The 26,723-nt window shown below is 45.7% G+C and overlaps 1 protein-coding gene across 23 annotated transcripts; it reads left to right on the top strand.

Annotated features, from left to right (window-relative positions):
- The first annotated feature begins 12,805 nt into the window (after positions 1-12,805).
- BRD2 (bromodomain containing 2) lies at positions 12,806-25,641 on the top strand. Of its 23 annotated transcripts, none has more exons than XM_074038388.1 (15): positions 15,136-15,200; positions 15,368-15,393; positions 15,780-17,115; positions 18,641-18,944; positions 19,199-19,291; positions 19,545-19,682; positions 20,230-20,368; positions 20,455-20,669; positions 20,764-21,138; positions 21,648-21,776; positions 21,967-22,218; positions 22,336-22,598; positions 24,164-24,468; positions 24,677-24,799; positions 24,913-25,641. In XM_074038388.1, exons 6-15 carry the CDS (start codon positions 19,572-19,574, stop codon positions 25,047-25,049), a joined length of 2,049 nt encoding a protein of 682 aa, XP_073894489.1. In that variant the 5' UTR covers positions 15,136-15,200; positions 15,368-15,393; positions 15,780-17,115; positions 18,641-18,944; positions 19,199-19,291; positions 19,545-19,571; the 3' UTR covers positions 25,050-25,641. The 23 variants fall into 23 exon arrangements, 8 of the variants coding, with proteins under 8 accessions (XP_073894487.1, XP_015304260.2, XP_073894489.1 ...); XM_074038389.1 differs by having other exon boundaries at positions 15,368-15,398; XR_012433934.1 differs by lacking the exons at positions 15,136-15,200; positions 15,368-15,393 and adding an exon at positions 12,806-13,256 and having other exon boundaries at positions 22,336-22,524; positions 24,211-24,468.
- The last annotated feature ends 1,082 nt before the right edge of the window (positions 25,642-26,723 follow it).

Raw genomic sequence — 26,723 nt, 5'->3', positions numbered from 1 at the left:
AAAGAAGTTTATGAGACTACCAGTGGGGAGACATATGGGACACAGCCACCTAGAGTCCTAAATCAGGGGTTAGCAAACTTTTTCTGTAAGGGGCCAGATGGCAAATATTTTAGGCATTGTGGGCTATCCGATCTCTGTCATGAGTACTCAACTGTGGCACGAAAGCCTCCATGCACAATATGTAAATGAAGGAGCGTGGCTGTGTTCCTAGTTTCCTCCTAGCTTTTCCTCCCACTTCTTGAGCATCTCCTTCTCAGTCTCCTTCATAGACTCCTTCCTTTCAGCTACTCTTTAAATACTGGTGTTCCCTGGAGTTTTGTCCTCAGCGCTCTTTTTATTTATGGACACTAAAATTCAAATTTCATGTAATTTTCATGTGTCACGAAATATTCTTCATTTGCTTTTTTTTTCCCCAACCATTTAAAAATGTGAAGACCATTCTTAGCTTTTAGGCCATTTTAAAACAGGTGGTAGGCAAGATTGTGCTAAAAGCCCATAGGGTGCTGAATGATGCTCTACACATGTGGTCAGAATTGATATGGAAACCCCACATAAACCCACCCTTCAAAGAAGAACCTCAGTCCCCTTATTATTGGATTGGCAATCAGTTAACAAACATTTTGTGCCAGTTACACCAGTCTATTTGGAAGGAGATCTGGGGAAGAACAGGAGAAATAGGCTGGGTGGAAGGGCATAGGAATAGGTACAACAGACACTGTAATTTCTCTGGGTGAGAGGAACAAGGCAGAGGGGTCCAAATTCTCCATAGGGAGCACAGTGTAGAAAAGACCAAGGTGAGGAGAAACATAACCATCCCTCACCAAGGCTATGGTGAGTGGTGGTTAACTCCATTCACCCCTTCTATAATCACAGTTTAAATGGTAACAAGTTCAAACATTTATAACTACTCTTCCTTCTATGTAATCCTTCCCCACCAGGACCTCCCAACTACCTCCATCATAAGTATCTCAGGAATAGTCTCTCATCAGTTTGGAAAGTGATAATTGTGGGCAAGAGATGAGCAAGGCAGACAGTTCTGCCTTGTAGTAGTTCACTGTCTACTTTGTCATTAGCTATGAATGCCTCTGAAAATAATGGCACAGCCCTGGTAAATCCAGGAGGCTCTGGTTTTCTAACACTCAGCTCTGCTATCCCTCTCTAGCATTTAAAAATGGACTCTCTTTGGCCGGGCGCAGTGGCTCACGCCTGTAATCCCAGCACTTTGGGAGGTGAGGCGGGCGGATCATGAGGTCAGTGGTGAAACCCCATCTCTACTAAAAATACAAAAAAAAAAAAAAAAATTAGCCAGGCGTGGTGGAGGATGCCTGTAACCCCAGCTACTCGGGAGGCTGAGGCAGGAGAATCGGTTGAACCCAGGAGGCGGAGGTTGCAGTGAGCCGAGATCGTGCCATTGCACTCCAGCCTGGGTGACAGAGCAAGACTCCGTCTCAAAATAAAATAGAATAGAATAAAATAAAATAAATAAAATAAAATAAAATAAGACTCTATTTTTCCCCCTAGCAGAGTCAAATTTCTTGGAAAAGTCATGGGCAACTGTGGCCCGGTTCTCATATTTGCCATTTAATCTTTTAACTCTCAACAATGCAGTTGTTCACCAATACTTTTGTGTTGCCAAATCAAATGAACTACAGTCTCTGCAACATTTGACACTGTTGGCCATACCCTATCTCCTAAATTGGTCAAATTTTTGGCATCCCTGATGGCACTCTCTCCTAGTTTTTCCTCCTACTTTTCTGGCATCCCCTTTTCAGTCCCTTTGGGACTCCTTTCTTTCAGCAACCCTTTAAGTACTGGTATTCCCTGGAGTTTTGTCCTCAACCTTTACTCTTCTTACACTATACACTTGCCCTGGATGATCTCATTTACTCCCACATGCCTTCAGTTACCACCCATTTGCTAATGTTTTCCAAGCTTACCTCTTCAGCTCAGATCTTACTGAGTTCCACACTACCCATATCCCAACCGCTTCTGGTCAAATTCACTTGGATGCTATGCAACAGCAGTTCTTAAACTGTATTCTTCACAAGATAATAGCGTTCCTCAAGAAATAAAAAAAGTAAGTTTGATGATAGCAATCATTTATTTTTTAATTTATTTTCACATAGACATAATGCAACATCAAACACATTTATATTTTTATTATGCAACAATTTATTATATTTAATAAGTCTATTTTATTTGCAAGCAATAGAAACCAATTCTGGCCAACTTAAATTTTAAAAACGAGGATTTATAGGAAAGATACTGATCTAACTCATGAAATGAAAGTAATAGTTGAATAAGCTAGCCTCAGGTAGAATAGCCACAGGGACCTTAGAGGCAGGAGTTGAGTTGCCATTAATATGCTCACCTGCAAAGGCCTCCTGCCTCTTTATCTTTCATGTTTTGCTTTGCTGGGAGAGACTCTCTGACTGGCTCAGCTTGTATTAGGTGTGTACCACTGGATTCATTGGTTGTGGCCAGGTACAGTATTACCCCTACGGATTAGAGCTATTCCTAGAGAAGGGAGAATCCTATGAAAAGTAACCACCTCGGCCGGGCGCGGTGGCTCAAGCCTGTAATCCCAGTACTTTGGGAGGCCGAGACGGGCAGATCACGAGGTCAGGAGATCGAGACCATCCTGGCTAACACGGTGAAACCCCGTCTCTACTAAAAAATACAAAAAACTAGCCGGGCGAGGTGGCGGGCGCCTGTAGTCCCAGCTACTCGGGAGGCTGAGGCAGGAGAATAGGGTAAACCCGGGAGGCGGAGCTTGCAGTGAGCTGAGATCCGGCCACTGCACTCCAGCCTGGGCGACAGAGCGAGACTCCGTCTCAAAAAAAAAAAAAGAAAAGTAATCACCTCAATACAGCTATTTTCAACATATGGCATCTCAGACAATTGTATGAGATCATCCAAGGCATAAACATAAGGTTAAATCTGTGTATTAATGCTCAAACAGCATTTCCTAACTAACTACTTAGGTGACATTTGTCATCTACTTGATGATCTCTGGTCTGTCACTTGTCTTACCACATATTCAAATTACATTTATCGTATGATTCAATATTGATTTATTAATTTAAAATTATATATTCCACTAATTTCCTTTGAATCTGACTAGTTTTTAAAATTTTATCCTGAAAAGCTCCAAGCACACACAGAAGAGAAAAATCTAATAAACTCCAATGTACTGTCATGAATTTCAACATTTTCCAACATTTACTATTCTTCCATTCTTGTTTCATCTATTGTTCTGCATTTTTTGGAGTATTTTAAAGAAATTCTGCCATTACATTTCACCAGAAAATATTTTTAGGCATATCTATAATAGATAATAACCTTTCTCTTAACATAACTATAATGCCATCACCACAACCAACAAAATTAAAAGTTACTTAACTTCATTTAACCCAATCTGTTCATTTCTCCTAATTATCTCAAAAATGTCTAAGAGAATGAAGTTTTAAAAGAAAAGCAGTATCTTATAATTTTCAAACTGTGCCATTAGTTTAAAAAAATTGGTGAGTTTTCTATTTTATGTTTCATAAAACTGATGGTTCAATAATGAATTCTAATTAGGTATTCCATAGGCAAATAAAGTTAGGAATTGCTACTCTGAATGTATCTCCATCGCAAGATTACAAGAGTACATTCATCACTTTCACTTCCCAATATATTCCAACTCCTCTCCTATATTTAAGACTTCAGTGAATAACAAGATGTCCACCTGAGCTACAAACGTGGGTCATCCTTGACAACCCCATCTTCCTCAAACCTTCCCATTCAATTGTCCTAAGAATTCTAATAGCTCTCGAACCTTCCTTTCTTTTCTTTCCATTCCCACTGGTCCAGGCCTTCAATGGTTGGTTTTCACTGGATTATTGCAACTTTCTTATAATTGGTCTCTCTCTCTCCAATCTTATTATTTTCCACAGTGCTGCCAGAAGGATATTTTTATTATGCTTAGTTGATCATATTATACTTCTGCATGAAAACCCTCCATGATTCTTAATGATCTACTTTCCTTGTCATGACCCTTAATGACCTGAAGTCTACTTACCTACTTCTATATGTCCTTTCAGGTGAAATCTCGCTCCTCTCAGGAAGCCTTCCTTGAACCCTGAGTTGAGATTAATTGCCTCTTCAGTATGTTTCCAAAGCACCCTGTGTTATACTGTTTTAATTGTATTATTCTCTTCCATTTATGTCTGTTTCATAGTCACCTCATTTCTACTGCAAGGACCTTAGGGGAGGGTGTTCTCTCTCTCTCTATATATAATGGATAGTAGATATATATAGTGGATATATATAGAGCGGTTATATATATATAGTGGAGATATATATATATATATATATATGTATGTATCTATATCCACCACCAAGTGACCTTTCACTCGATGAACAAATGGGCTACCAGTCTCTGAAGGTGCTGAACTGAGAATGGAAGAGCCTGCAGGTGATAGTGATGGATTGTCTCTTCTAACACAGATGTTTCAAAGGTAAATCTTGTCATCTTATCAGGCTTATCTATGAGCCATTCTTTTTTTTCTTTTTTTTTGAGACAGAGTCTCGCTCTGTTGTCCAGGCTGGAGTGCAGTGGTGCGATCTCTGCTCACTGCAACCTCTGCCTCCCGGGTTCAAGTGATTCTCCTCCTGCCTCAGCTCTGGAGTATCTGGGACTACAGGCGTGTGCCACCACACCAGGCTAATTTATATATATTTTTTAATTTTTAGTAGAGATGGGGTTTCACCATCTTAGCCAGGATAATCTTGATCTCCCGACCTCGTGATCCACCTGACTCGGCCTCCCTAAGTGCTTTGATTACAGGCATGAGCGACCGCACCCAGTTTCTATGAGCCATTCTACACCTCCACAGCCTTCCCTATGTACTCTACTACCCTTCCAATTCCATTCTAGGTCCTTCCCAAGCTCCTTGTCAACTACCGTTTTCTTCCTACTCCCTGCCACCTCCTGTTTGAGAGAGCAAACCTAGCCATCCAGCTCCCACATTTATTCTTATTTCTACCTCAGTATATTTCTCCATACCCATATTCATCCTTCCCTTTTAGTGACATTACTATGATACAGTAATCTTTACAACTACTCTACAAGGTTATAATGTATTATCTCCATTATATAAACAAGAAAACTGCGACTCAGAAAAGTTCATTTATTTAGCAAATATTTATTGGCCACCTTCTATGGGTCTAGCAGTATGCTGTGTAACAGATACCTGCCATCATCACACTTAAAGTCTAATGAAAATAGACATTAAACAAGTAAACATACAAATCTATAAACTAAAAGTTCCACATACACACACAAAAACTTCTTAGAATTGATAAATTCAGTAAAGTTGCAAGATATAAAATTATCATATAAAAATTAATGATGCTTCTGGATACAAACAGTAAACTAGTGAAAAAAGAAATCAAAGAAAGTAATCCCATTTACAATAGCTACAACACCCCTCCACCACCAAAAAAACCACAAAATAAAATATCTAGAATAAACCAAGGAGGTGAAAGATCTCTACACAGAAAACTATGAGACACTGAGGAAAGAAACTGAAGAGGTCACACAAAAAAATGGAAAGACATCCTATGTCTTTGGAAGAATTTGTATTGTGAAAATGACTGTACTACCAAAATCAATCTACAGATTTGTTGCAATTCCTACCAAAATACAAATCCATTATTTGCAGAAAGAGAAAAAACAAACCTAAAATTAATATGGAACCACAGAAGACACAAATAGTCAAGGTAATCCTGAACAAAAATAACAAAGCTATAGGCATCATACCAACTGACTTCAAAATATACTACAAAGCTACAGTAACTAAAAGAGCATGGTACTGGCATAAAAACAGATACATAGACCAACAGAACCAAAGAAAGAACCCAGAAATAATAGATCCACATCTTAACAGCCAACTGATTTTCAACAAAGGTACCAAGATATTCAATGGGAAAAGGACACACTCTTCATTAAATGGTACTGGGAAAACTGAATAACAATATGCAGAAAAATACAACTAGACCCCTATCTCTCATCAAATACAAAAATTAAATCAAAATGGATTAAAAACTTAAATGTAAGACCTGAAACTATAAAAATTACTGTAGGAAAATACTGGGGAAATGCTCAAGACTTTGAGCAAACATTTTTTGGTTAAAGACTTCAAAAGGACAGGCAAGAAAGCAAAAATAGACAAACGGAATTACATCGAGCTAAAAGGCTTCTGCCACAGCAAAGGAAACAACAGAGTGAAGAGACAACCTTCAGAATGGGAAAAAATATGTGCAAACTATCCATTTGATAAGAGATTAATAACTAGAATATATATCAACAGAGTGAAGAGACAACCTTCAGAATGGGAAAAAAATATGTGTAAACTATCCATCTGATAAGGGATTAATAACCACAATATATAAGGAACTCAAATTCAACAGCAAAAATCCTCCAGATAATCCTCTATTTGAAAATGGGCAAAGATCTGAATAGACCTTTCTCAAAAGACATACAAATGGCCTACAGGCATATGAAAAAATTGTCAACATCACTAATCATAAGGGAAATGCAACTCAAAACCACAATGAGATATCATCTGAATCTACTTAAATTGGCTATTATCAAAAAGACACAGATGAGATACTGATGAGGATGCAGAGAAAGGGGAATGCTCATATACTGATGGCAGAAATGTAAATTAACATAGCCACTATGGAAAACAGCATAAAGATTCCTCAAACAACTAAAAATAGATCTACTATCTGATTCAGCAATCCCACTGCTGGGTATATAGCCAAAAGAAAGGAAATCAATATATCAGAGATGTGTACATGTCCATGTTTATTGCAGCACTACCCACAGTAGCCAAGACATGGAATCAATCTAAGAGTCTATCAAGAAAAGACTGGATAAAGAAAATGTGGTGTATATATATACAATGGATACTATTCAACCATAAAAGAGAATGAAATCCTGTCATTTCCAGCAACATGGATGGAACTGGAAGTCATTATGTTAATGAAATAAGTCAGGCACAGAAAGAAAAATATCACATGTTCTCATATGTGGGAGCTAAAAAAGTTGATCTTACGGAGGTAGAGGGTAGAATGATGGTTACCAGAGGCTGGGAAAGGGTGGAGGTGGAAGAGGGATGAAGTGAGATTCATTAATGGTCAAAAAAATATAGTTAAAATGAAGGAATAAATTCTATAGTGTTTGATAGCACAGCTGGGTGACTACAGTTAACATTAATTTACTGTATATTTCAAAATAGCTAGAAGAGTAGATTTGAAATGCTCCCAACAGAAGGAAATAATGTTTGAGGCGATGGATATCCTAATTACCCTGATTTGATCATTACACATCATATGCATGTATCAAAATATCACATGTACCCCCTAAATATGTATAATGATTATGTATCAATAAAAAATTTCTAAAAGAAAAAGAATTCAGAGGTCCATAAACTTGGATGGAATAAAAAAAGTCAACTTTATTTTCAAAAAACTCTCATTGAAATTTAATTTTAAGAATGTAGAAAATAAATCTTTGCAGTACCAGCCAGCAGCTGTAACACTGTCATCAATAGAAAACACCATCAATTAATATTTTCATGTCACATTATAGTTGTTACAGACATCTTAAAATATCACTTAAAATTATGGGAGTTGTTAAACTTGCCAATAAATCATGCTTTTTAATGTATTAATAAAGAAACACTGTATTGTATTAATACAGAAACACATACTACTAGATCACACATTTCTTTAAATATAGTAGTGTCCCCCACATAGCACCAAATGTAATTACACAGTTTCTCCTATCCATAGATATACCTATGATAAAGTTTAATTTATAAATTAGGCACAGGAAGAGATTAACAATAGGACAATTCTACTGTAATAAAAATTATGTGAATATGGTCTTTCTGTCTCATACACAAAGTATCTTATTGTACTTATTTTCAGACAAGGTTGACTTTGGGTAACTGAAATCACAGAAAGTGAAACTGCAGTTAAGGGGGGACCACTGTATTTTGATAACTATAGTTTATATTTTATTTTATGCATTTACAAATATCATCAGACAAGATCCAAAGGCTTCACCAAACTGCCAAAAAAGCTAATGGCACATAAAAAGCTTAAGGAGTCCTGATTTAATCAGTCATTCAATAAACATGAAATCCTTCCTGGAACCATCTCCTGTTCTAGCTTCCTCACATTATATTGCTCTGCTGCTTCTTGTTTGAGATTTTCCACTGGTTCCACTTCCTATTCTTGCTCCCTATATGAAGATGTAACCCAAAGCTCAATCCTTTATCCTAAATTGTTTTTATACCCGCTCCTTTATAAACCTCGGCTACCTTCACGGTTGATTCAAATATCATCTCAAAGGTGACTCTCAAATCTACTCTTCCTAATCTTTTTTTATCTAACTTCAATCTTGGATCTTAAATTCCCTGTTGTGCCTAGTAAACAGAATAATATACCACCCAGAGTTAGCTGGGTTCAAATCCCAGTTCTGCTACTTACTAAAAGTGTGACCTTAGGTAAATACTATCTGCTATGGTTTGAATCTCCCCTCCAAAACTCTTGTTGAAATTAACTGCCATTTTGACAGTTTTAACTGGGACCTTTAAGAGCTAATTAGGTCATGAGGGCTCTGCTCTCATGGATTAATGCTACTAATGTAGGTACGGGTTCCCATTTAAAAGGGTGCGTTCTGAGGCAGGGCATGGTGGCTCATGCCTGTAATCCCAGCACTTTGGGAGGCCGAGGCAGGCGGATCACAAGGTCAGGAGATCTAGATCATCCTAGCTAACACGGTGAAACCCTGTCCCTACTAAAAATACAAAAAATTAGCTGGGCGTGGTGGGCGCCCATAGTCCCAGCTACTCCGGAGGCTGAGGCAGGAGAATGGTGTGAACTCGGGAGGCGGAGCTTGCAGTGAGCCGAGATCGTGCCACTGCACACTGCACTGCAGCCTGGGCAACAGAGCGAGACTCCGTCTCAAAAAAAATAAAATAAAAAGTAAAATAACAAACAAACAAAGGGTATGTTCTGGCCCCTATTCTCTCTCCATCTCATGTGCTTGTTTGCCCTTCTGCCGTGGGATGATGCAGCACAAGGCTCTCACCAGGTGCCAATGTCATGCTCTTGGACTTCCAAGCATCTGGAACTGAGCCAAATAAACTACTGTTTATAAATTACCCAGTCTGTGAGTATTCTGTGATAGCATCAGAACACAGACTAACCCGTCCTTTGCTTCTGTTGTTTCATTTGAAAACTGAGGGTGATAATATTAGTATTGACTTTACAGGGTTATAAGGATTAAAAGAGTTAATACATGTAAAGTACTCATCACAGTACCCGACACATTTTAACTACTCAATAAATGTTTTGTATCACCAATCACATCTCTTTCCTACCTCCTAACATTTTAATTTGATGTTTATTAACATAGACAGTGCCAGCCACTGGAAGACAGAGTTCCTATCTAACAACATAACTCTGATCAAGTCATTACTCAAAAAATTTCAGTGGTTCCCCACTGGTTCCAAACTTAACAGCACCGGAAACCTTCCATAATATGTTCTCCAATATACATTTACCTCCCATTTTCTCTTCTCCTGCTCTACTTCTTGTAGCTTATGTTCTGGCCAGATTGGACTAGACTACTCTCTGTGACAATAACCTGTGCTGTTCTACTTCTGTCTTTCCTCACATAATTCTAATGTCTCAGATATGTCTGAAGGCAATAATTTTGTCTATGATTCTTCCCCTATATATGGCACCCCATAAAACATACACATTTCAATCTTACCTAAGTCACATACTTACTTACACATCAATTCACCTCAATATTTGCTCAACTTGTGAGAAGCTAATACTGGCCAGATACTGTGCAAGGACCTGAGGATATTAAAAAAAAAAAAAAAAAAGCAAAGCAAGAAAAATATATCATGGCCCTGCTCTCAAAATCAAGGCCTAGTACTGGAGAGAAACATGTAATCACATAAATGCCATTCACTGTGGAAAGTAAAATCCTAAGAGTAAGGGACACCAAAGAATGAGCAGTCAGCTCAACTTCAACGATAACAGATGTTTTCAGAGATGTTATTTAGGCTTACATAGATTGGGGAAAAGTCTACTCCATATAAAAAGTGCATTATGTGTAAAACACAGAGGCATGAAACAAAATGATGCGTCTGGGAAACAGTTCAATACAGCTGGAATATAGGGCCCAAGAGGAAGTGGTTAGACATGAGGCTGGAAAGCTAGGCAGACTGTTCTGGCAAACACAGGAATTTGGACTTCATCACATAGCCAATAAGGAATTAACATAGAGTTTAAAAGAGAGCTATGGCCAGGGCTATATTTTGGAAAGCTTTCTCCTGGCAGTATTGTGGCCGAGGCAGAGAGGAAAGTCTAAAGCAGCACTGTCCAATAGAACTTCTTGCAATGAGGCTGGGCGCAGTGGCTCACACCTGTAATCCCAGCACTTTGGGAGGCCGAGGTGGGTGGATCACGAGGTCAGGAATTCGAGACTGGCCCGGCCAACATGGTGAAACCCCATCTCTACTAAAAATACAGACATTAGCTGGGTGTGCTGGCGGGCGCCTGTAATCCCAGCTACTTGGGAGGTTGAGGCAGAATTGCTTGAACCCGGGAGGCAGAGGTTGTAGTAAGCCAAGACCGCGCCACTGCACTCCATCCTGGGCAACAGAGCAAGACTCCGACTCCGTATCAGGAAAAAAAAAAAACTACTTGCAATGACACAAATGTTCAATAATCTGTGCTTTCCCATATGACAGCCACTACTCACATGTGGCAATTGAGAACTTAAAATATGGCTAGTATATTGAGACACTAAATTTAAAATTGTATTAATTTAAATCCAAATAGCCATGTGTCTAGGAGATAATTTAGGAGACTGTTGGTACAGCTCAGGTGATAGAACTAGGATAGAAGGGTGAGTTGATGCATAGTTAAGAGGCAAAATGATGAGTCTGTAAGGGTATGAGAAAAGGAAATCAACAACAGGCTCCCAGATTACAGGCTTTGGGGTTAAATAGCCGCCATTACTCGGGATAACAGAAGAGAAAGAGCAGGTCTAGAGTGTATAGAGATTGCATCAATTTTGAACATATTGGTGTCTGAGAGTTATCCAAGTGGGAATATTTAGTAGGAAGTTTAGCTTAAAGAGCTGTGTGAACTAAAGATTCAGACTTGAGAGGCTTTGAGCCATGGAGTCAGATTACTTAGAGAAGTTGAACAGAATTAGAAGCAAACAAGAATCACGGCAAACATCAACACATAAAAAGGGGCTAAGGAAGAAAAACCCACTGAGACTGGAGAGGAACAGTTAGACAAATAGAAAAAGAAACAAGTGAGAGTGGTCATAGAAGTCAAGGGTAGAGAGAATGTCAGGAAGGAAACATGATCAAATGTCTAATGCCTCAGAGGTCAAATAAGGTGAGAACTGTAAAGTGCTTCCTGACTTTGCCACTTAGGAGGTTCTTGGTGACATCTGCCAGAAAAGTTTTGGTGATAGCAGCCTGACAGAGGTGGCTTGAGGAGTGGGGATAGGGAGAGAGAGGGTGACAAAGAATTGAGATAGTAAGGATAATTTCAATTTCAGGTCTTGGCTGTGCAAGGGAGCTGAGAGAAATGAGTCTCTAAGAGGGCAGGTGATTGAGAGGGTTGTTCTCTTTTTGTCAGCAGGGAAACCAAGAGAAAAGTTAAAAAGGTCAAAGGGCGGAGAAAGGAAGAGAGCTTCCGGGTAATAGAGAAGGTTGACCAGGTCAATAGTAAAGGATTTCCTTAAACCGAAGGGAGGACCTCTAGTGAAATGGTAAAGGAATACACACTTGACCCAGTTTGCAGGTGGGAAATGGGAAGCCAGGAGTTCTGCAAGTTGGCCTTTCTGTTCTGTGAGGTGCCATCTGTCGGTGAGGAGAGATTAGGGTCTGCAGCGTGAAAATCTAGACCTTACTCTGGGTAATCAAGGGAGAGGTTATCGGCTAATGACAAATTAAAGGCTTACTTTTTAGCTGGCAACTGAATCACCATAACATTTTATGTTACCAATTCCAAAATTTTGGGGGGATTCACTCAAGATTGAGAGAGTAGAGGTCGTAACTTTAAGAGTATAAGAGGTTTAAACGGTCCACTACGAGATAGAGAAAGAAAAGTGATCAGCTGGTAAATATCGTACAAGATAGAGCGGTCCAGGGACTCACAGGTCTCACTAAAGAAAAGTCTAGCGTAGGTTCATGGCACGGAGGAATTGTAAGGCTGCCTAAGACTAAAGCCGAATACAAAGTCCATGTCTGCGGTCCGCACCTCATCTCTCCGCGCGGCAGGCGCGACGAGGGCGAGAAACGCCCTGTCCAGCGGTCACACCACACGACACCAGGAAAGGGGCCCCTCTCTGCAGACCCTCATATCTCCAGGTCCAGGCCCCATTCTCCTCCGCTGACAAGTTTCCTGGCGCGCGCGTCCGCTGGTTTCAGGCCAAGACCAGCCAAGGTGCACTTTACACCCACCTAGAAGGAAACAAGCCTGGTCGCCCGCGGCTACCCAGCTAGGCCGCGGGTAGTGGTGGAGGGGGCGCTGAGGCAGGCGGTCGGCGCCAGGGCGCCGGCTCCCCCGCCCAACCAAATTCGCGCGCTCCGAGCCCCGCCGCCGGAGCTGCGATTCCGGCCCCGACGCCTGCGCACTACGGCTCTCCCCGCCGCCTCTGGCACTCCTTTCCCCTCCCCCAGTCAGGTCGCACCCTTGCGCCTGCGCTGTGCGTGTTCCTGGTCTGCGGCAGCCATGCTGAACCCGTATGGAGAGGCGAGTGGGGGGGACAGAGTCGAGGACTGCGGGATAGGAAGCTGGGGATATGGACAAGCGGCAGCATTATAGTGCTCTGGGTTTCAGGACATAGGCCTGGGCCATGCGGCCCCCTTGGCCCCTTGCGCGACCCCCAGGAACGTTCGGAAAACTGGCCCTCGTGGCTTGGGGGGGGGCAGCGGCACGTGACCCCCGTCAGCCAATCTGGGCGCTGCTGACGTGGCCGCGCGGCCCGGGTGCTCTCCCCACCCCCCAGCCCGTTCGGGAAGGGAGGGGCTGGGGGCTACGCCCCCTCCCCCAACACGGCTTCGTTTTCCGGGGGGGGTTGACACCCCGGATTACATACCCCGTACCAAGCCGAGGGCAACTTTGGAGGCCCCCTGGAAGGCTTTAGGATCCAGGTGAGAAGGGGCCCTTGTGGGGCGGAGATGTTGTCAGTCAAGTGCTTAGCCAATGGTGGGGAGTCCGGGAGGGGGATTCTTGGGGTTCAGAAAAGAATGCTGAGAGTGGGAAGATTTGTCTTTCAAACCTTTTACAGCCAATGGGAGCGTAGAGGGGGGCGAGCGGGAGAGGGCCACTGGGGGGGGGGATGGGAATGGCCAGCCTCATGCCTCCATACCAATTGGAGGGCAAAAGGGTTAGGGGGCGGTGTGGCCCCCCCATTCCATTCGTCCCCTGGGGGTACAGCAGCCGGGAGCCAGGTGAGAAGGGATCCATCGGAGGCCGAGGGAGGGGTGACCTGGCGGTGGGCTGAGGAGTGGTGGCTGTGGCCCCTACCCGTGGATGTGAATGCTTTAGGAGTTGGCCACCCAGGCTGTGAACTGAGGTTGTTCCCAGGCGCCAACTTCTTTTCTCCCCAGAGCCTCTGGAGGGAGCATTGCTGTGCGCCCTTTGTGTTCGCGGTAGGGGAGCTCCAGTGGTCACACTGCAGGCTGGAGGTTACGCTTCGAGTCGCTTACCGAATTTGTGTGCATTCACGTGGACACGGCCTGTGGGGCCTTTTGCCCCTGTAGGATCTTTACTGAGCACGTGTCTACTCCAGGCTGGGGGTCTCACAAGCTGAAAGCTTGAGGTCTGCTTAGGAACAGAAACCAGGCCCAAGGTGGGTGCTGGCAGTAGGGGGTCTAGAAAGCGTGGTCTGAGATGCGAGGGAGGCTCGGGACCTGGAATGATTTCACAGCTCCCAAGGTTTCGGGTTTCTCCAGGGTGGCCTCTTCCCTCGCCTCCCTCATCCCCTCCCCCAGTCCTGAACAGTTCTCTCCTTGTGTACTGCGGGGGAGGGAACGGAAAGGAGGAAAAGAGTTACTTTCCCAAATTACTGAGTAGCAGTAGCCTCCCTGGTGACTCATGTGGGGGAAGGGAGGATAGAGGATCGGGAGGCAGTGATTTTCCGGAATGCAGGGAATAAACGAGAGCAATGTCTGGCTGCCCTTTTCCTTTCTAAGGCCTGGTATTTTCTCAGCCTGCTAAGTTCTTCTTCCACGGCCGGCCCCCTGATGGGCCTCTGTCCTGGCCTGCAGAGCCCGGGTGGAGAAAAGCGGATTTGGGCGGTTGGGCCACTAGGGGGAGGGGAGGAGGCCTCTGCAAAGTTGCTGTGTCATTGCCCTCTCTGCTGCAGCCACCCGGACGGGGCCGCTTGTACTTTTGGGGGCCAAGGCCTGATCCCTGGCTGGGGGAAGGGGACTCTGCTTTCCCGATGCTCATTTTCCCCCGCCCTCCCCGGGTTTGCCCTACTAGGGGGTAAGAAGACAGGAGACTGGCGGCCATTTTAGACGCAGTAACCGAGGTTGGAGCTGAAGGGCTACTGCAGAGGAGGGAGGGTGGCATGGTTGCAGCTAAAGGACCTAGGCCCTCACGAGTCCTTCCCGGGGGAGGGGGAATCTTACCGTGTATTTGTTCACCTACGCTGATTACTTTTCCCTGATAGGTACACAAGTTTGTTTTCTCCCTGGTAGCGAAGAAAGGGGAAACGGGGGAGGGGACGCCCCGCCAAAGCCCAGGTTTTCTCGGGTGGGGGAAATCCTTTCACTCTCTTGTAAGGGGGCGGGGACGGCCCCAGAGATGCTCTGGAGATCCAGACTTTGGGCTCTGGTTTATTCATAGAGTCTGTACCCTTATTTAGATAACCAAGTTATGAGGAAGACTTGAGTAAGTTGGGGGGAGGGGGCGAAACTGAGCTCCCAAAATGGCTCCTGCCCCTCCTCGGAGGCGGACGGCCGGGGGGAGGGGAGGAGGGGAGGAGGGGGAGGGCTAGTCTGAGCCGCAGCCGCCGCCTCCTCCGCTCGCCCTCCTCCCTGGCGCTGACCGATGGACCAGCCGCTCCGTGGGGAGGACTCCGGACCCTGGTGGGGGGGCGGGGGGGTTCTTTCGCCCCCGTGGCGGAGGGCCCCTAAGAGGCGGATACCCTTAGGGGTGGTGTGGCGTGTGGGGAAAGGTCCGAGCCCGCCTGGAGGGGGAGGGTTTTTCCCCTAAGTCACCCCTCACAGGACTTGTTTTTTCTGCTCTGAGCCAGACGCCGGAATGGAGTTTGAGGAAGAGGTGAGGTGGGTTACATTGGATGCGTTTGGAGATTTTAATCCCACTTCAGGGTTGCCGAGGTTTTTTCGAACGAGCAGAAATGTATTGGTAATCGTAGGTGTGAGGGGGAGGGATTAGAAAGGCGCTTGGACGTGCAAATTTGGGAGACGTATTCTAGCTTTTGTAGTCTTTAGGACTAAACAGTAAATAATGAGTGTTTTGCTCTTGTCTTTCCATATTTGGTCTGGGGGAGGGAGTGGAGTATTTTAAGACTTTAGCAAGCCTGTGTTTTACATTGTGGGGCATGGAAACGTTAGATCCCCTCGTCGCCGTTCTGAAGCCCGTAGCTGTTAGCCATAGAGGAACAGGCCGCGGCTTCTAAGATGGCGTCGTCTTCTTCGTTTCAGATTCTTCGCTGCAGCTGCCTTGCCGCCGAGAACCACCACCCGCCGGGCGTCTTGCGGCCACACCCCTGGAGGGCCCAGGCAGGCTACGCCCACGCGACCCCTCCCGTTTCCCTGCCGGTCTGGCCAATGGAGGAGCTACGAATGGCACGACCTGCCCGAGCTTGGCAGTCTCCAGTTGTGCTGTGCTTGGAAGCCTGGGAAGACTTTGTTGGAAGGGGAGGCGGGGAGAGGGTGCTGGAGGCTGTGGGGCGATGGCTTCCGCACCCCTTCCAACCATCCTCTTTGCCTGGATTCGGCGGACCACAGCTCAGCCAATTGGCTTGGAGATGTGGCGGGTTGCCACTTCCCTGTGGGTCTCTGCGGCACTCTTCTGCCTGGTGACTGACACCTTGGAAATGAAGTTTATGACGTCATCGTTGCTGCTGGCCAATAGGAAAAGCTCCCGCGGAGAGGTGTTCCTTCCCCTTCGACTCAGCTTCTTCACCCGCGTGAGCGAGCGCGCGCGCGCGGAGGGGGTGGGGGAAATCTCGAGCGGGGTGGCGCGCATGAGCGGCGAAGCTCCTCCTCCCCGCCTATATATAAAGGGCTGGCGCGGGGCTCGGCGGCGCCATTTCGCGCTGGAGTGGAGCAGCCTCTAGAACGAGCTGGAGGATTCTGCCTACTGATACAGAGCCTTCGAGTCGTCCGGGGCCGCCATTACAATCCACCTCCATCCGCTTGGAAATGGCCTTCGTCCCGGCCTATGACTGGTCCCAGCGGACAGTACAGACCCCATAGAAGCCCCTGAAGCTCCCCTTTTTCGGGCCCCGCCCAATCCTCGGAGTCTGTCCTCCCCTTCTACTCCGCCCTCAAGAGGATTTCAAAGATGGAGGCGGCGGCTCCCTAAACCACTTTTCGTGTTCATCCGCCTCCATCCGAGAACGAAACGGGACCTCGTCCGCCCCGTAGGCTCCCGACAAGAAGAGGGGATCCCTGCAGAGCAACAGCGGGCTATATCGACGACGGTGTCTGAGATCGGGGACCGTCCTTTGAAGAGTCAGTCCCTCCTTAGTCGCCCGCCTCAGCGGAGGCCGCCGCCATTTTCTTGCTGTCCGCCGTCTGCAGAGCGCGCCAAGCTGCCTGGAGCTCTCCGAGAGGCCCCAAAGAGACTGCTTTCGTGCCGGTCCGGCAGGGGGTTTGTTGCCTGGAGGCCCAGGAGGAACGGCCTCCCCCGTACTTACCGGGTTATGCTGGACCGGGCGGTGAGGGGAACCGAGGCCACCCGGACTTCCCGCGGCTGAGGGCAGCGCCGGTTCCCTGCGGTCAAGATGCTGCAAAACGTGACCCCTCACAACAAGTACGTTCCCGGGAGCCGCGTGTGGGAAGGGGATGTTGCGGGCGGCGGCACAGGGGTGTGGGGCGCCGTGCTCGGGGGGAGTACGGAGCGGCCCCGGCGCGCTGCTGTTGGGCGGCGCGGCTGTTGACTCGGCCGCGCGGAGGGCATTGAGCGACGGTTTTGGAACGGTGGTGGCGGCCCGGCTACTGCGCATGGAGGGGAATACAGGTTGTCATTTTATACACTTGATGCCGCCGTGGCCCAGTCTTCACCGAGTCAGGCAGAGCTAGTTTGGCGGTGGAGTGTAGTGAGGGTGGACAGCAGCTCTGGCGTTTGATGGGGTCTGGTGTCTAGCGGCGGTTTGTCATAGTTTTTTAGGGGGGATTCACGGCCACCTCTAGCGCCCTGTAGGGTTGCCATGGTGATAGCTTAAGGGACTGGCAACGGGGATTCCCGGAGAAGGGTAAAGGGATCACTCTCCAAGTCTGCGGGTTCCTAATGCCCAGGATATGTCATTAAATCTTTTGTTTTCTTTGGGCGAGTGGGTTGTATGTGGTGTTTGTTGGTGGAGGCATTGTTTTTTCCTAATGCTAGGGGTTTCGTTCGGAGCAGGAGGGTAGATCTAAGGTTCCTCGTTCAGCACTGCGTTGTAAACAATGAGATTCCCATATAATGTCTTAAATCTTAGGTGGTAGGAAACTCATCGGAGGAGCACCTGAGGGACTGTAGATGAACCACTGTTGGCGTTTGGTGTCTGGAGTTGGTGCTATAGTGGGGAACTGGTAGTGGAATCGTGTTGTGTAGTGGGTGGGTGGAAGGGGGGGGCTATCACTTGGTGACCTTGACTGTTTTGTACGGGTTTTTGACTTTCTTGGAGTGAGGAGACTTTCATTTGGTGCGAATAATTTTGGGGGCTTGGCAGTTTCGGCCTGTGAAGTCTGACAAATGCTTCCTTGTCTGGGTGTTTTTTAAGTTGGTATGGTTTTTCATTTGAGTTTTTAGTCCATGTTCTGTTGTGGCGTTAACTACCCAGACCTTGTGGAAGATGGTGCTCTCTCTTCTATCTAGGTGGATTATTCGATGTCTTACCAGCATTTTATGGAATTTTCTATGTCCATAATTGTTCTCTTCCTCTTTTCACCAGCGCTCAACCACCATGGCAACCACCAAACCCCCCAGTGAGGAGGAAGCTTGGGGTTTGAGTTTCTTAGCTCCTCCCATCTTGCTTGAGCCCCATCCCCATAGGGCTGTAGTTCTGAGATATTGTGCCCTATCAGAAACAATTTTAGAGTTTAAAATACGAAAAAGAAGTCATTAGAGTTCAGAAGGTGGGATCTAGATAGTATACTAAAAATACTAATAAAAGAACGGCAGGGCCAGCAATAAAAGCTCCACAGATTGTTTGGATATTGTTTCTGCTTAAATCACTTGGCATAAGTGCAACCACCTCACTAGGGCCAACACCTGGATTTATTAGACCTTTGTGCAAATGCACTTTTTTCTGATTTGCACGATATTGCCCTAATTTTGTTTCCCATCTTTACAGGCTCCCTGGGGAAGGGAATGCAGGGTTGCTGGGGCTGGGCCCAGAAGCAGCGGCACCAGGGAAAAGGATTCGAAAACCCTCCCTCTTGTATGAGGGATTTGAGAGCCCCACAATGGCTTCGGTGCCTGCTTTGCAACTGACCCCTGCCAACCCACCACCCCCGGAGGTGTCCAATCCCAAAAAGCCAGGACGAGTTACCAACCAGCTGCAATACCTACACAAGGTAGTGATGAAGGCTCTGTGGAAACATCAGTTTGCATGGCCATTCCGGCAGCCTGTGGATGCTGTCAAACTGGGTCTACCGGTGAGTAGAGACATTGGAGCCTGGGAGGTAAGGGATGAGCAAGACTGCGTGTGAATGGGGGTGGTCTGCCTAGTGTAGATGCTGCGGCCCCTAGGGAGTTCCCATTTCTCCCCTGTAGGGCAGTTAGCCACCAGATTTCTGGATTCTTGGTCCTTTGTGATTGATCCGACCGCTTGCTGTAACTATCTTGGCATCTTTCCTTGTGCCCTCCATGTGTCCTTCCTTAACTTTTGTGCCCTGGCTCCATTTTACAGATTCCCACCTCGGGTTGGGGAGAGGACCACGGTGGCCAAAATTCTTAGCTTCTTCCTTTCCCTCATGCAGCCCATGGATAGCCAGCCCCAGAGGTAATGTTACAGGATGGGAAGTGTCCAGAGTGGGTGGGAGGTGGGTGGTTAGAGAAAGGCAGCAGGGGCCTCCCTGTGGGTGTCAAGAATATTTATTTATTTTGTCCCACAGTTTAACTGGGGCCGCAGTTTAAGTAAATATTCCTTTGATGCTTAGGGGGGGGTGTGTGTGTGTGAGAGAGAGAGTCGGGGATCCGTAGTGTCTGTAAGCATTTATTTTCCTATGGTTCTGACCTAACATTTCTCTATTTAGGATTATCACAAAATTATAAAACAGCCTATGGACATGGGTACTATTAAGAGGAGACTTGAAAACAATTATTATTGGGCTGCCTCAGAGTGTATGCAAGATTTTAATACCATGTTCACCAACTGTTACATTTACAACAAGGTGAGTTTTTCTGTGTGTTCATTTAGCAGATGCAGATAAACAGTGACTTCTATTATTGCTAGATACTTTGTCTACATAAAGCTTAAATGCTTTGCTAGTAAGGGTGTTACCCAGGTAGAGTAGTCAGTTTTCAAAACCTGATTCTAGATGGTACTATTGAACACAGTGATGTGACTTCCAGAGCTCCAGTTAAAGGTTATTTAAGTAGAACACTTCATACTTGGGGGGGTGGTGGCCCTATTTCTTAGAGAGCACCAGAGACCTGAGTAGACTAGGGATCTCTTTTCTTTTCAGCTCTTAATCCCTTCTGAACTTTAAAGGACCATGTAGTTTTTTCTTCTTCAGTATTTTGGGAGACACAGTTAAGAGAAAGTGGAAATTAGTAGTGGCCTGGAGTAGGAAATTTTCTTCAAGATTTGATGACAAGGTGACTTGCGGGGGGTATGGTAATGGCCTAGAGTCTGAATGCCTCTGAGAAAGATGGTGTATGTCTATCTTCTGTTGGCATTTTTTTTAACTTTCTTCATTGTTGTCTGTGTTCTTATAGCCCACTGATGATATTGTCCTAATGGCACAAACTCTGGAAAAGATCTTCCTACAGAAAGTTGCATCAATGCCACAAGAAGAACAAGAACTGGTGGTGACCATCCCTAAGAACAGCCACAAGAAGGGGGCCAAGTTGGCAGGTAGGAAGAGTAGGAGTTTTGCAAATGGACACCTAAAGATAGGGGAAAGAGAATCAAACTATACTTGCTTTTTTCCTTTTTCCTAGCACTCCAGGGCAGTGTTACCAGTGCCCATCAGGTGCCTGCCATCTCTTCTGTGTCACACGCAGCCCTGTATACTCCCCCACCTGAGATACCTACCACTGTCCTCAACATTCCCCACCCATCAGTCATTTCCTCTCCACTTCTCAAGTCCCTGCACTCTGCTGGACCCCCGCTCCTTGCTGTTACTGCAGCTCCTCCAGCCCAGCCTCTTGCCAAGGTATGATCTGTGGATTTCCTCTGGGCAGCAGGGAGGCAAGGGTCTTAAGTAAGGTGGGCTTGGAGTAATAGATTCCTTATCTTTCTTTCTGCAGAAAAAAGGTGTAAAGCGGAAAGCAGATACTACCACCCCTACACCTACAGCCATCCTGGCTCCTGGTTCTCCAGCTAGCCCTCCTGGGAGTCTTGAGCCTAAAGCAGCACGGCTTCCCCCTATGCGTAGAGAGAGTGGTCGCCCCATCAAGCCCCCACGCAAAGACTTGCCTGACTCTCAGCAACAACACCAGAGCTCTAAGAAAGGAAAGCTTTCAGAACAATTAAAACATTGCAATGGCATTTTGAAGGAGTTACTCTCTAAGAAGCATGCTGCCTATGCTTGGCCTTTCTATAAACCAGTGGATGCTTCTGCACTTGGCCTGCATGACTACCATGACATCATTAAGCACCCCATGGACCTCAGCACTGTCAAGGTACCCACTGCATGGGCAGATGGGATGCTCAGGCAGTGATGGGAGCCTAGGTGCAAAACATTAAGTAGCCTTATGTGGGCACACAGCAGTCTTTGGTTCTTGGCAGTTTACTTTTATAAAATAGTGGAACAGAAAGAAGGTCTGGTGTTTGAGAATTCATATTTTCTGGAGTTTGAAACAGTAGGGTGGGGTTTCTTTGTTTGGGAACAATACTGTTTATAATTAAGTACTAATGTTGTGGCAGTGTTGGGTTAAGGAAGTTATGGGGTGGAAAGACAGTCATAGGCCACCTCTTCTCTGTCACTTAGAAATGATTTCTTTTTCTAGACATAAATATCTCTTCAACCCACCCAAATTCCTTTGACTTCAAACTTGAACCCCAGGGCACAGATCCTTAAGGTCATCCCCACTGTGCTCTCAAGAGAGGGCTCTTCTTGTGGTGTCTGGGGTTGGCAGGGAAAGGTGAGTCTTCCTGCCTGTGCAGCTTCTGATGCTGCCTCCTTCTGCAGCGGAAGATGGAGAACCGTGATTACCGGGATGCACAGGAGTTTGCTGCTGATGTACGGCTTATGTTCTCCAACTGCTATAAGTACAATCCCCCAGATCACGATGTTGTGGCAATGGCACGAAAGCTTCAGGTGAGCGGAAAGGTTGGAGTTGGAAAAATAAATGGTATGGGGAGTTATTTTGTCATCTGTGCTACGTAGCCTCAACATGAGGGTCTCGCTGTTCTGTACAGTTGTAAATTGGAGCTGTATCACTTGGTGGCTGGGTATGCAGGGCACCCACTGTTCATCAGCATAGTTTTGAGTTTGTGCCTCTTTATAGGATGTATTTGAGTTCCGTTATGCCAAGATGCCAGATGAACCACTGGAACCAGGGCCTTTACCAGTCTCTACTGCCATGCCCCCTGGCTTGGCCAAATCATCTTCAGAGTCCTCCAGTGAGGAAAGTAGCAGTGAGAGCTCCTCTGAGGAAGAGGAGGAGGAAGATGAGGACGACGAGGAGGAAGAAGAAGAGAGTGAAAGCTCAGACTCAGAGGAAGAAAGGGCTCATCGGTTAGCAGAACTACAGGAACAGGTATTTTGTCACTCTTAAAAGATTTTACTGGGTAAGAGGTTCATGCTTTTTGTCCTGATTTTTTCTTCTTGTCTTTTTATCTTTATTTACTTTTTCCACTTCTTGTTTTTTCTGTAGCTTCGGGCAGTGCACGAACAACTGGCTGCTCTGTCCCAGGGTCCAATATCTAAGCCCAAGAGGAAAAGAGAGAAAAAAGAGAAAAAGAAGAAACGGAAGGCAGAGAAGCATCGAGGCCGAGCTGGGGCCGATGAAGATGACAAGGGGCCTCGGGCACCCCGCCCACCTCAGCCCAAGAAGTCCAAGAAAGCAAGTGGCAGTGGGGGTGGCAGTGCTGCTTTAGGCCCTTCTGGCTTTGGACCTTCTGGAGGAAGTGGCACCAAGTGAGTTAGAGTAGGAAGCAGAGACTAGTTGGGCTATTTCTCTCTCTCCAGGGGATGCCATCTCTCTTTGCAAAGATTTTTCTAAATGGCCAGTTAACAGATACAATAGGCTTTGAGCATTGGTCCCCAACCTTTTTGGCACCAGGGACCAGTTCCCTGGAAGACAGATTTTTCCACTCGGGGTTTGAGGGGATGGTTTTTGGTATGAAACTGTTACACCTCACATCATTGGGCCATTAGATTCCCATAAGGAGCATGCAGCCTAGATGCCTACCACATGCAGTTCACAGGTTCATACTCTTACAAGAATCTAATACTTCTGCTGATCTGACAGGAGGCAGTGATGCCCACATGCTTGCTGTTCACCTCTTGTGTGGGCCAGTAATAGGCTACAGACTGGGTACTGGTCTGGGGGTTGGGACCCCTGGCTTTGGGAGTCATAGGGTCTTTCACAGCTACTCTGACAATGAACTCTGAAAGCCATAAGCTAGAAACAAATGAAGATGGCTGTGTTTCAATAAGTTTATTTGCAAAGACAAGTGGCAGATAAGATTTGTTCCCTGGGCCATGTAGTTTGCCTGTTACTCTAAATCAATGAGTCTAGACTTTTGTTTTTAGTGGCGTATCAGTTTTTGGTTTTTTGGTGTGTTTTTGTTGTTTGTTTTAGACTCTAAGCTGGAGTGCAGTGGCGTCATCTCAGCTCATGGCAGCCTCCACTTCTTGGGATCAAGCGGTTCTGCCTCAGCCTCCCGAATAGCTGGGATTACAGGCTTGCGCCACCAAGCCCAGCTAATTTTTGTAGTTTTAGTGTTCGGCTGATTTCTGTAGTTTTAGTAGAGACGGGGTTTTGCCACGTTGGGCAGGCTGGTCTTGAACTGACCTTAAGTGATCTGTCAGCTTTGGCCTCCCAAAGGGCTGGGATTACAGATGTGAGGCACTGCACCTGGCCCATGGTGTAGTTCGGTAGTGTTTTAGGGAGTGGAAAGACCCATACCAGTATACCTAAATGGGTGTACCTTGTTTTATTGTGCTTCACTTCATGGAGATTTTTTAGAAATTACAGCTTTTTTTTAATTGAAGATTTGTGACAACTCTGTATGGAGCGAGTCAACAGTTTTTCCAACATGTTTTTGTGTCACATTTTTAGTAGTAGTTTTTCATTAAGGTATGTACGTACATTGTCTTTTTAAAGACCTAATGCTATTGCCCACTTACAGTCAAGAACATAGTGCCAAACAACCAAGTAATGTGACTCATTTTATTTTGGTACTCACCTTATTGCAATGGTCTGGAACCAAATTCAGAATTTTCTGTCTCCAAGAGGTATTCCTATATAAAGTTTTGAAAGCCCAAAGTAAATGTAATAAAATGCTTGGCAGGTAAGAGTTCCATAAAATGCTGTTTCACTATACAGTGTCCCAGTACCCCACCTCTGACTTGGCCATTGAATGGAAAAGCAGAAGCTCCACTCTGGGTAGGAAATAGGATCACTGAATTATAACAGTGGGAACATACTAGGAGAGGTTAATGAAGATTCTTTGGCTGACAACTCTTTTTGCCCGTAGGCTCCCCAAAAAGGCCACAAAGACAGCCCCACCTGCCCTGCCTACAGGTTATGATTCAGAGGAGGAGGAAGAGAGCAGGCCCATGAGTTACGATGAGAAGCGGCAGCTGAGCCTGGACATCAACAAATTACCTGGGGAGAAGCTGGGCCGAGTTGTGCATATAATCCAAGCCAGGGAGCCCTCTTTACGTGATTCAAACCCAGAAGAGATTGAGATTGATTTTGAAACACTCAAGCCATCCACACTTAGAGAGCTTGAGCGCTATGTCCTTTCCTGCCTGCGTAAGAAACCCCGGAAGCCCTACAGTACGTATGAAATGAGGTTCATCTCGTGGTTCTGAGGACAGATTAGGAAAGATAATGGGGTCTGTTTGCTTTCAGGATTGTCAGCTCCCGGGATAATGGGATGTGTTGGTTGACTCCTCATGTTCAGGAAAGGAACTTGGGAACCTAGGGACCCATAATAAGATGCTTGGGGCAATCTTAATGTATCCTGATAAATTTCTTTCATTAGCCATTAAGAAGCCTGTGGGAAAGACAAAGGAGGAACTAGCTTTGGAGAAAAAGCGGGAATTAGAAAAGCGGTTACAAGATGTCAGCGGACAGCTCAATTCCACTAAAAAGCCCCCCAAGAAAGGTGAGTACATACTTACAGGCCACTACCGATTGACTGCATCCTGCCTTCCTGACTCTTACTGACAATTGAAGATTCAGACTTGAACGTCTTTAACTTTCAAATTTGTTCTGCAGTGAATGAGAAAACAGAGTCATCCTCTGCACAGCAAGTAGCAGTGTCACGCCTTAGCGCTTCCAGCTCCAGCTCAGATTCCAGCTCCTCCTCTTCATCGTCGTCCTCTTCAGACACCAGTGATTCAGACTCAGGCTAAGGGGTCAGGCCAGATGGGGCAGGAAGGCTCCGCAGGACCGGACCCCTAGACCACCCTGCCCCACCTGCCCTTTCCCCCTTTGCTGTGACACTTCTTCATCTCACACACCCCCACCCCCCTCTAGGAGAGCTGGCTCTGCAGTGGGGGAGGGATGCAGGGACATTTACTGAAGGAGGGACATGGACAAAATAACATTGAATTCCTAGCCCCATTGGGGAGTGATCTCTTGGACACAGAGCCCCCATTCAAAATGGGGCAGGGCAAGGGTGGGAATGTGCAAAGCCCTGATGTAGAGTTACCTGAGGCCATAGCTGCCCTATTCACTTCTAAGGGCCCTGTTTTGAGGTTGTTTGTTCTAATTTATTTTAAGCTAGGTAAGGCTGGGGGGAAGGGTGGGGCCGTGGTCCCCTCAGCCTCCACGGGGAGGGAAGAAGGGGGAGCTCTTTTTTTACGTTGACTTTTTTTTTCTACTCTGTTTTCCCTTTTTCCTTCCGCTCCATTTGGGGCCCTGGGGGTTTCAGTCATCTCCCCATTTGGTCCCCTGGACTGTCTTTGTTGATTCTAACTTGTAAATAAAGAAAATATTATTCAAGTTTTGAGTTACCTTAATATTTGTTTTTGTAGTGTTTCAAAAGGAACATCATAAGAATTGTCTTGATAATTTTGAAGAAAATATTCTTGCAATGAGAAAAGGCAATAGCTACCCTATAATTGGATTGTTTTAATTTTTAAACCAGTAGGCTTTTGCTGTGTTTTTAATAAATCCATCTCACTTTTGTAAACTGAGTGCTTAGAACTAATCTTTAGGTCTACAATTTGCTCTTGTTTAAATGAAAAATAGTTCTGTGGGCCGGGCGCGGTGGCTCAAGCCTGTAATCCCAGCACTTTGGGAGGCTGAGACGGGTGGATCACGAGGTCAGGAGATCGAGACCATCCTGGTGAACACAGTGAAACCCCGTCTCTACTAAAACTACAAAAAACTAGCCGGGCGAGGTGGCGGGCGCCTGTAGTCCCAGCTACTCGGGAGGCTGAGGCAGGAGAATGGCGTGAACCCGGGAGGCGGAGCTTGCAGTGAGCTGAGATCAGGCCACTGCACTCCAGCCTGGGCGACAGAGCGAGACTCCGTCTCAAAAAAAAAAAAAAAAAAATAGTTCTGTGGCTCATTCATGCTTTAACCAAGAACTCAAAATGTTGAGGTAGGCTTTAGGTTTTTCCCTGTGGCACTGGATGTGTGAATTTTCTCCTGAAAAGATGTAAAATGTGAGAAAGGGGTGGGAGGTAGCCGAAGGTAAAGTACTTTATGCATTGAGTTTATTGCCTTATAAAAGGCAATTGGGCCTACTTCGTTGTTAAATTTTGCTGCCATGGTCACACATTGCAAATTTACAGATAGTTTATTAGAATACTAGAGTATTACAACAATTAATGGCAAAACTATCCTTTCTGCATACCACCTTGTCTTGCTAAGGGGAGGGAAGGGTTGTATGTTGGGGGGTTGGGATGTGTGCATTCTGGAATTCGGGGCTTTAATACTGGAAAAGTGAGACATTTGGCTTAGTATAGTATACCATAGTAGGAAATGAATAGAAACATGGAAATTAGAATCAGGAATGTAGTAAAGCAAATGGTTTATTCTGCTATGAATGGCACCAGAAACAAAGTATAGGGTGGATT

The sequence above is a fragment of the Macaca fascicularis genome, chromosome 4, assembly GCF_037993035.2.
Source record: "Macaca fascicularis isolate 582-1 chromosome 4, T2T-MFA8v1.1".
Taxonomy (NCBI): domain Eukaryota; kingdom Metazoa; phylum Chordata; class Mammalia; order Primates; family Cercopithecidae; genus Macaca; species Macaca fascicularis.
The sequence above is the reverse complement of the archived record's forward strand: the minus strand, read 5'-3'. Positions and strand labels throughout refer to the sequence as shown.

Coding starts and splice junctions, on each gene's coding strand:
- BRD2 (XM_015448774.3), top strand. CDS start 17,087: ATGCTGCAAAACGTGACCCCTCACAACAA. Junction 17,116..18,640: donor AACGTGACCCCTCACAACAA/GTACGTTCCCGG, acceptor CCATCTTTACAG/GCTCCCTGGGGAAGGGAATG. Junction 18,945..19,544: donor CTGTCAAACTGGGTCTACCG/GTGAGTAGAGAC, acceptor TTCTCTATTTAG/GATTATCACAAAATTATAAA.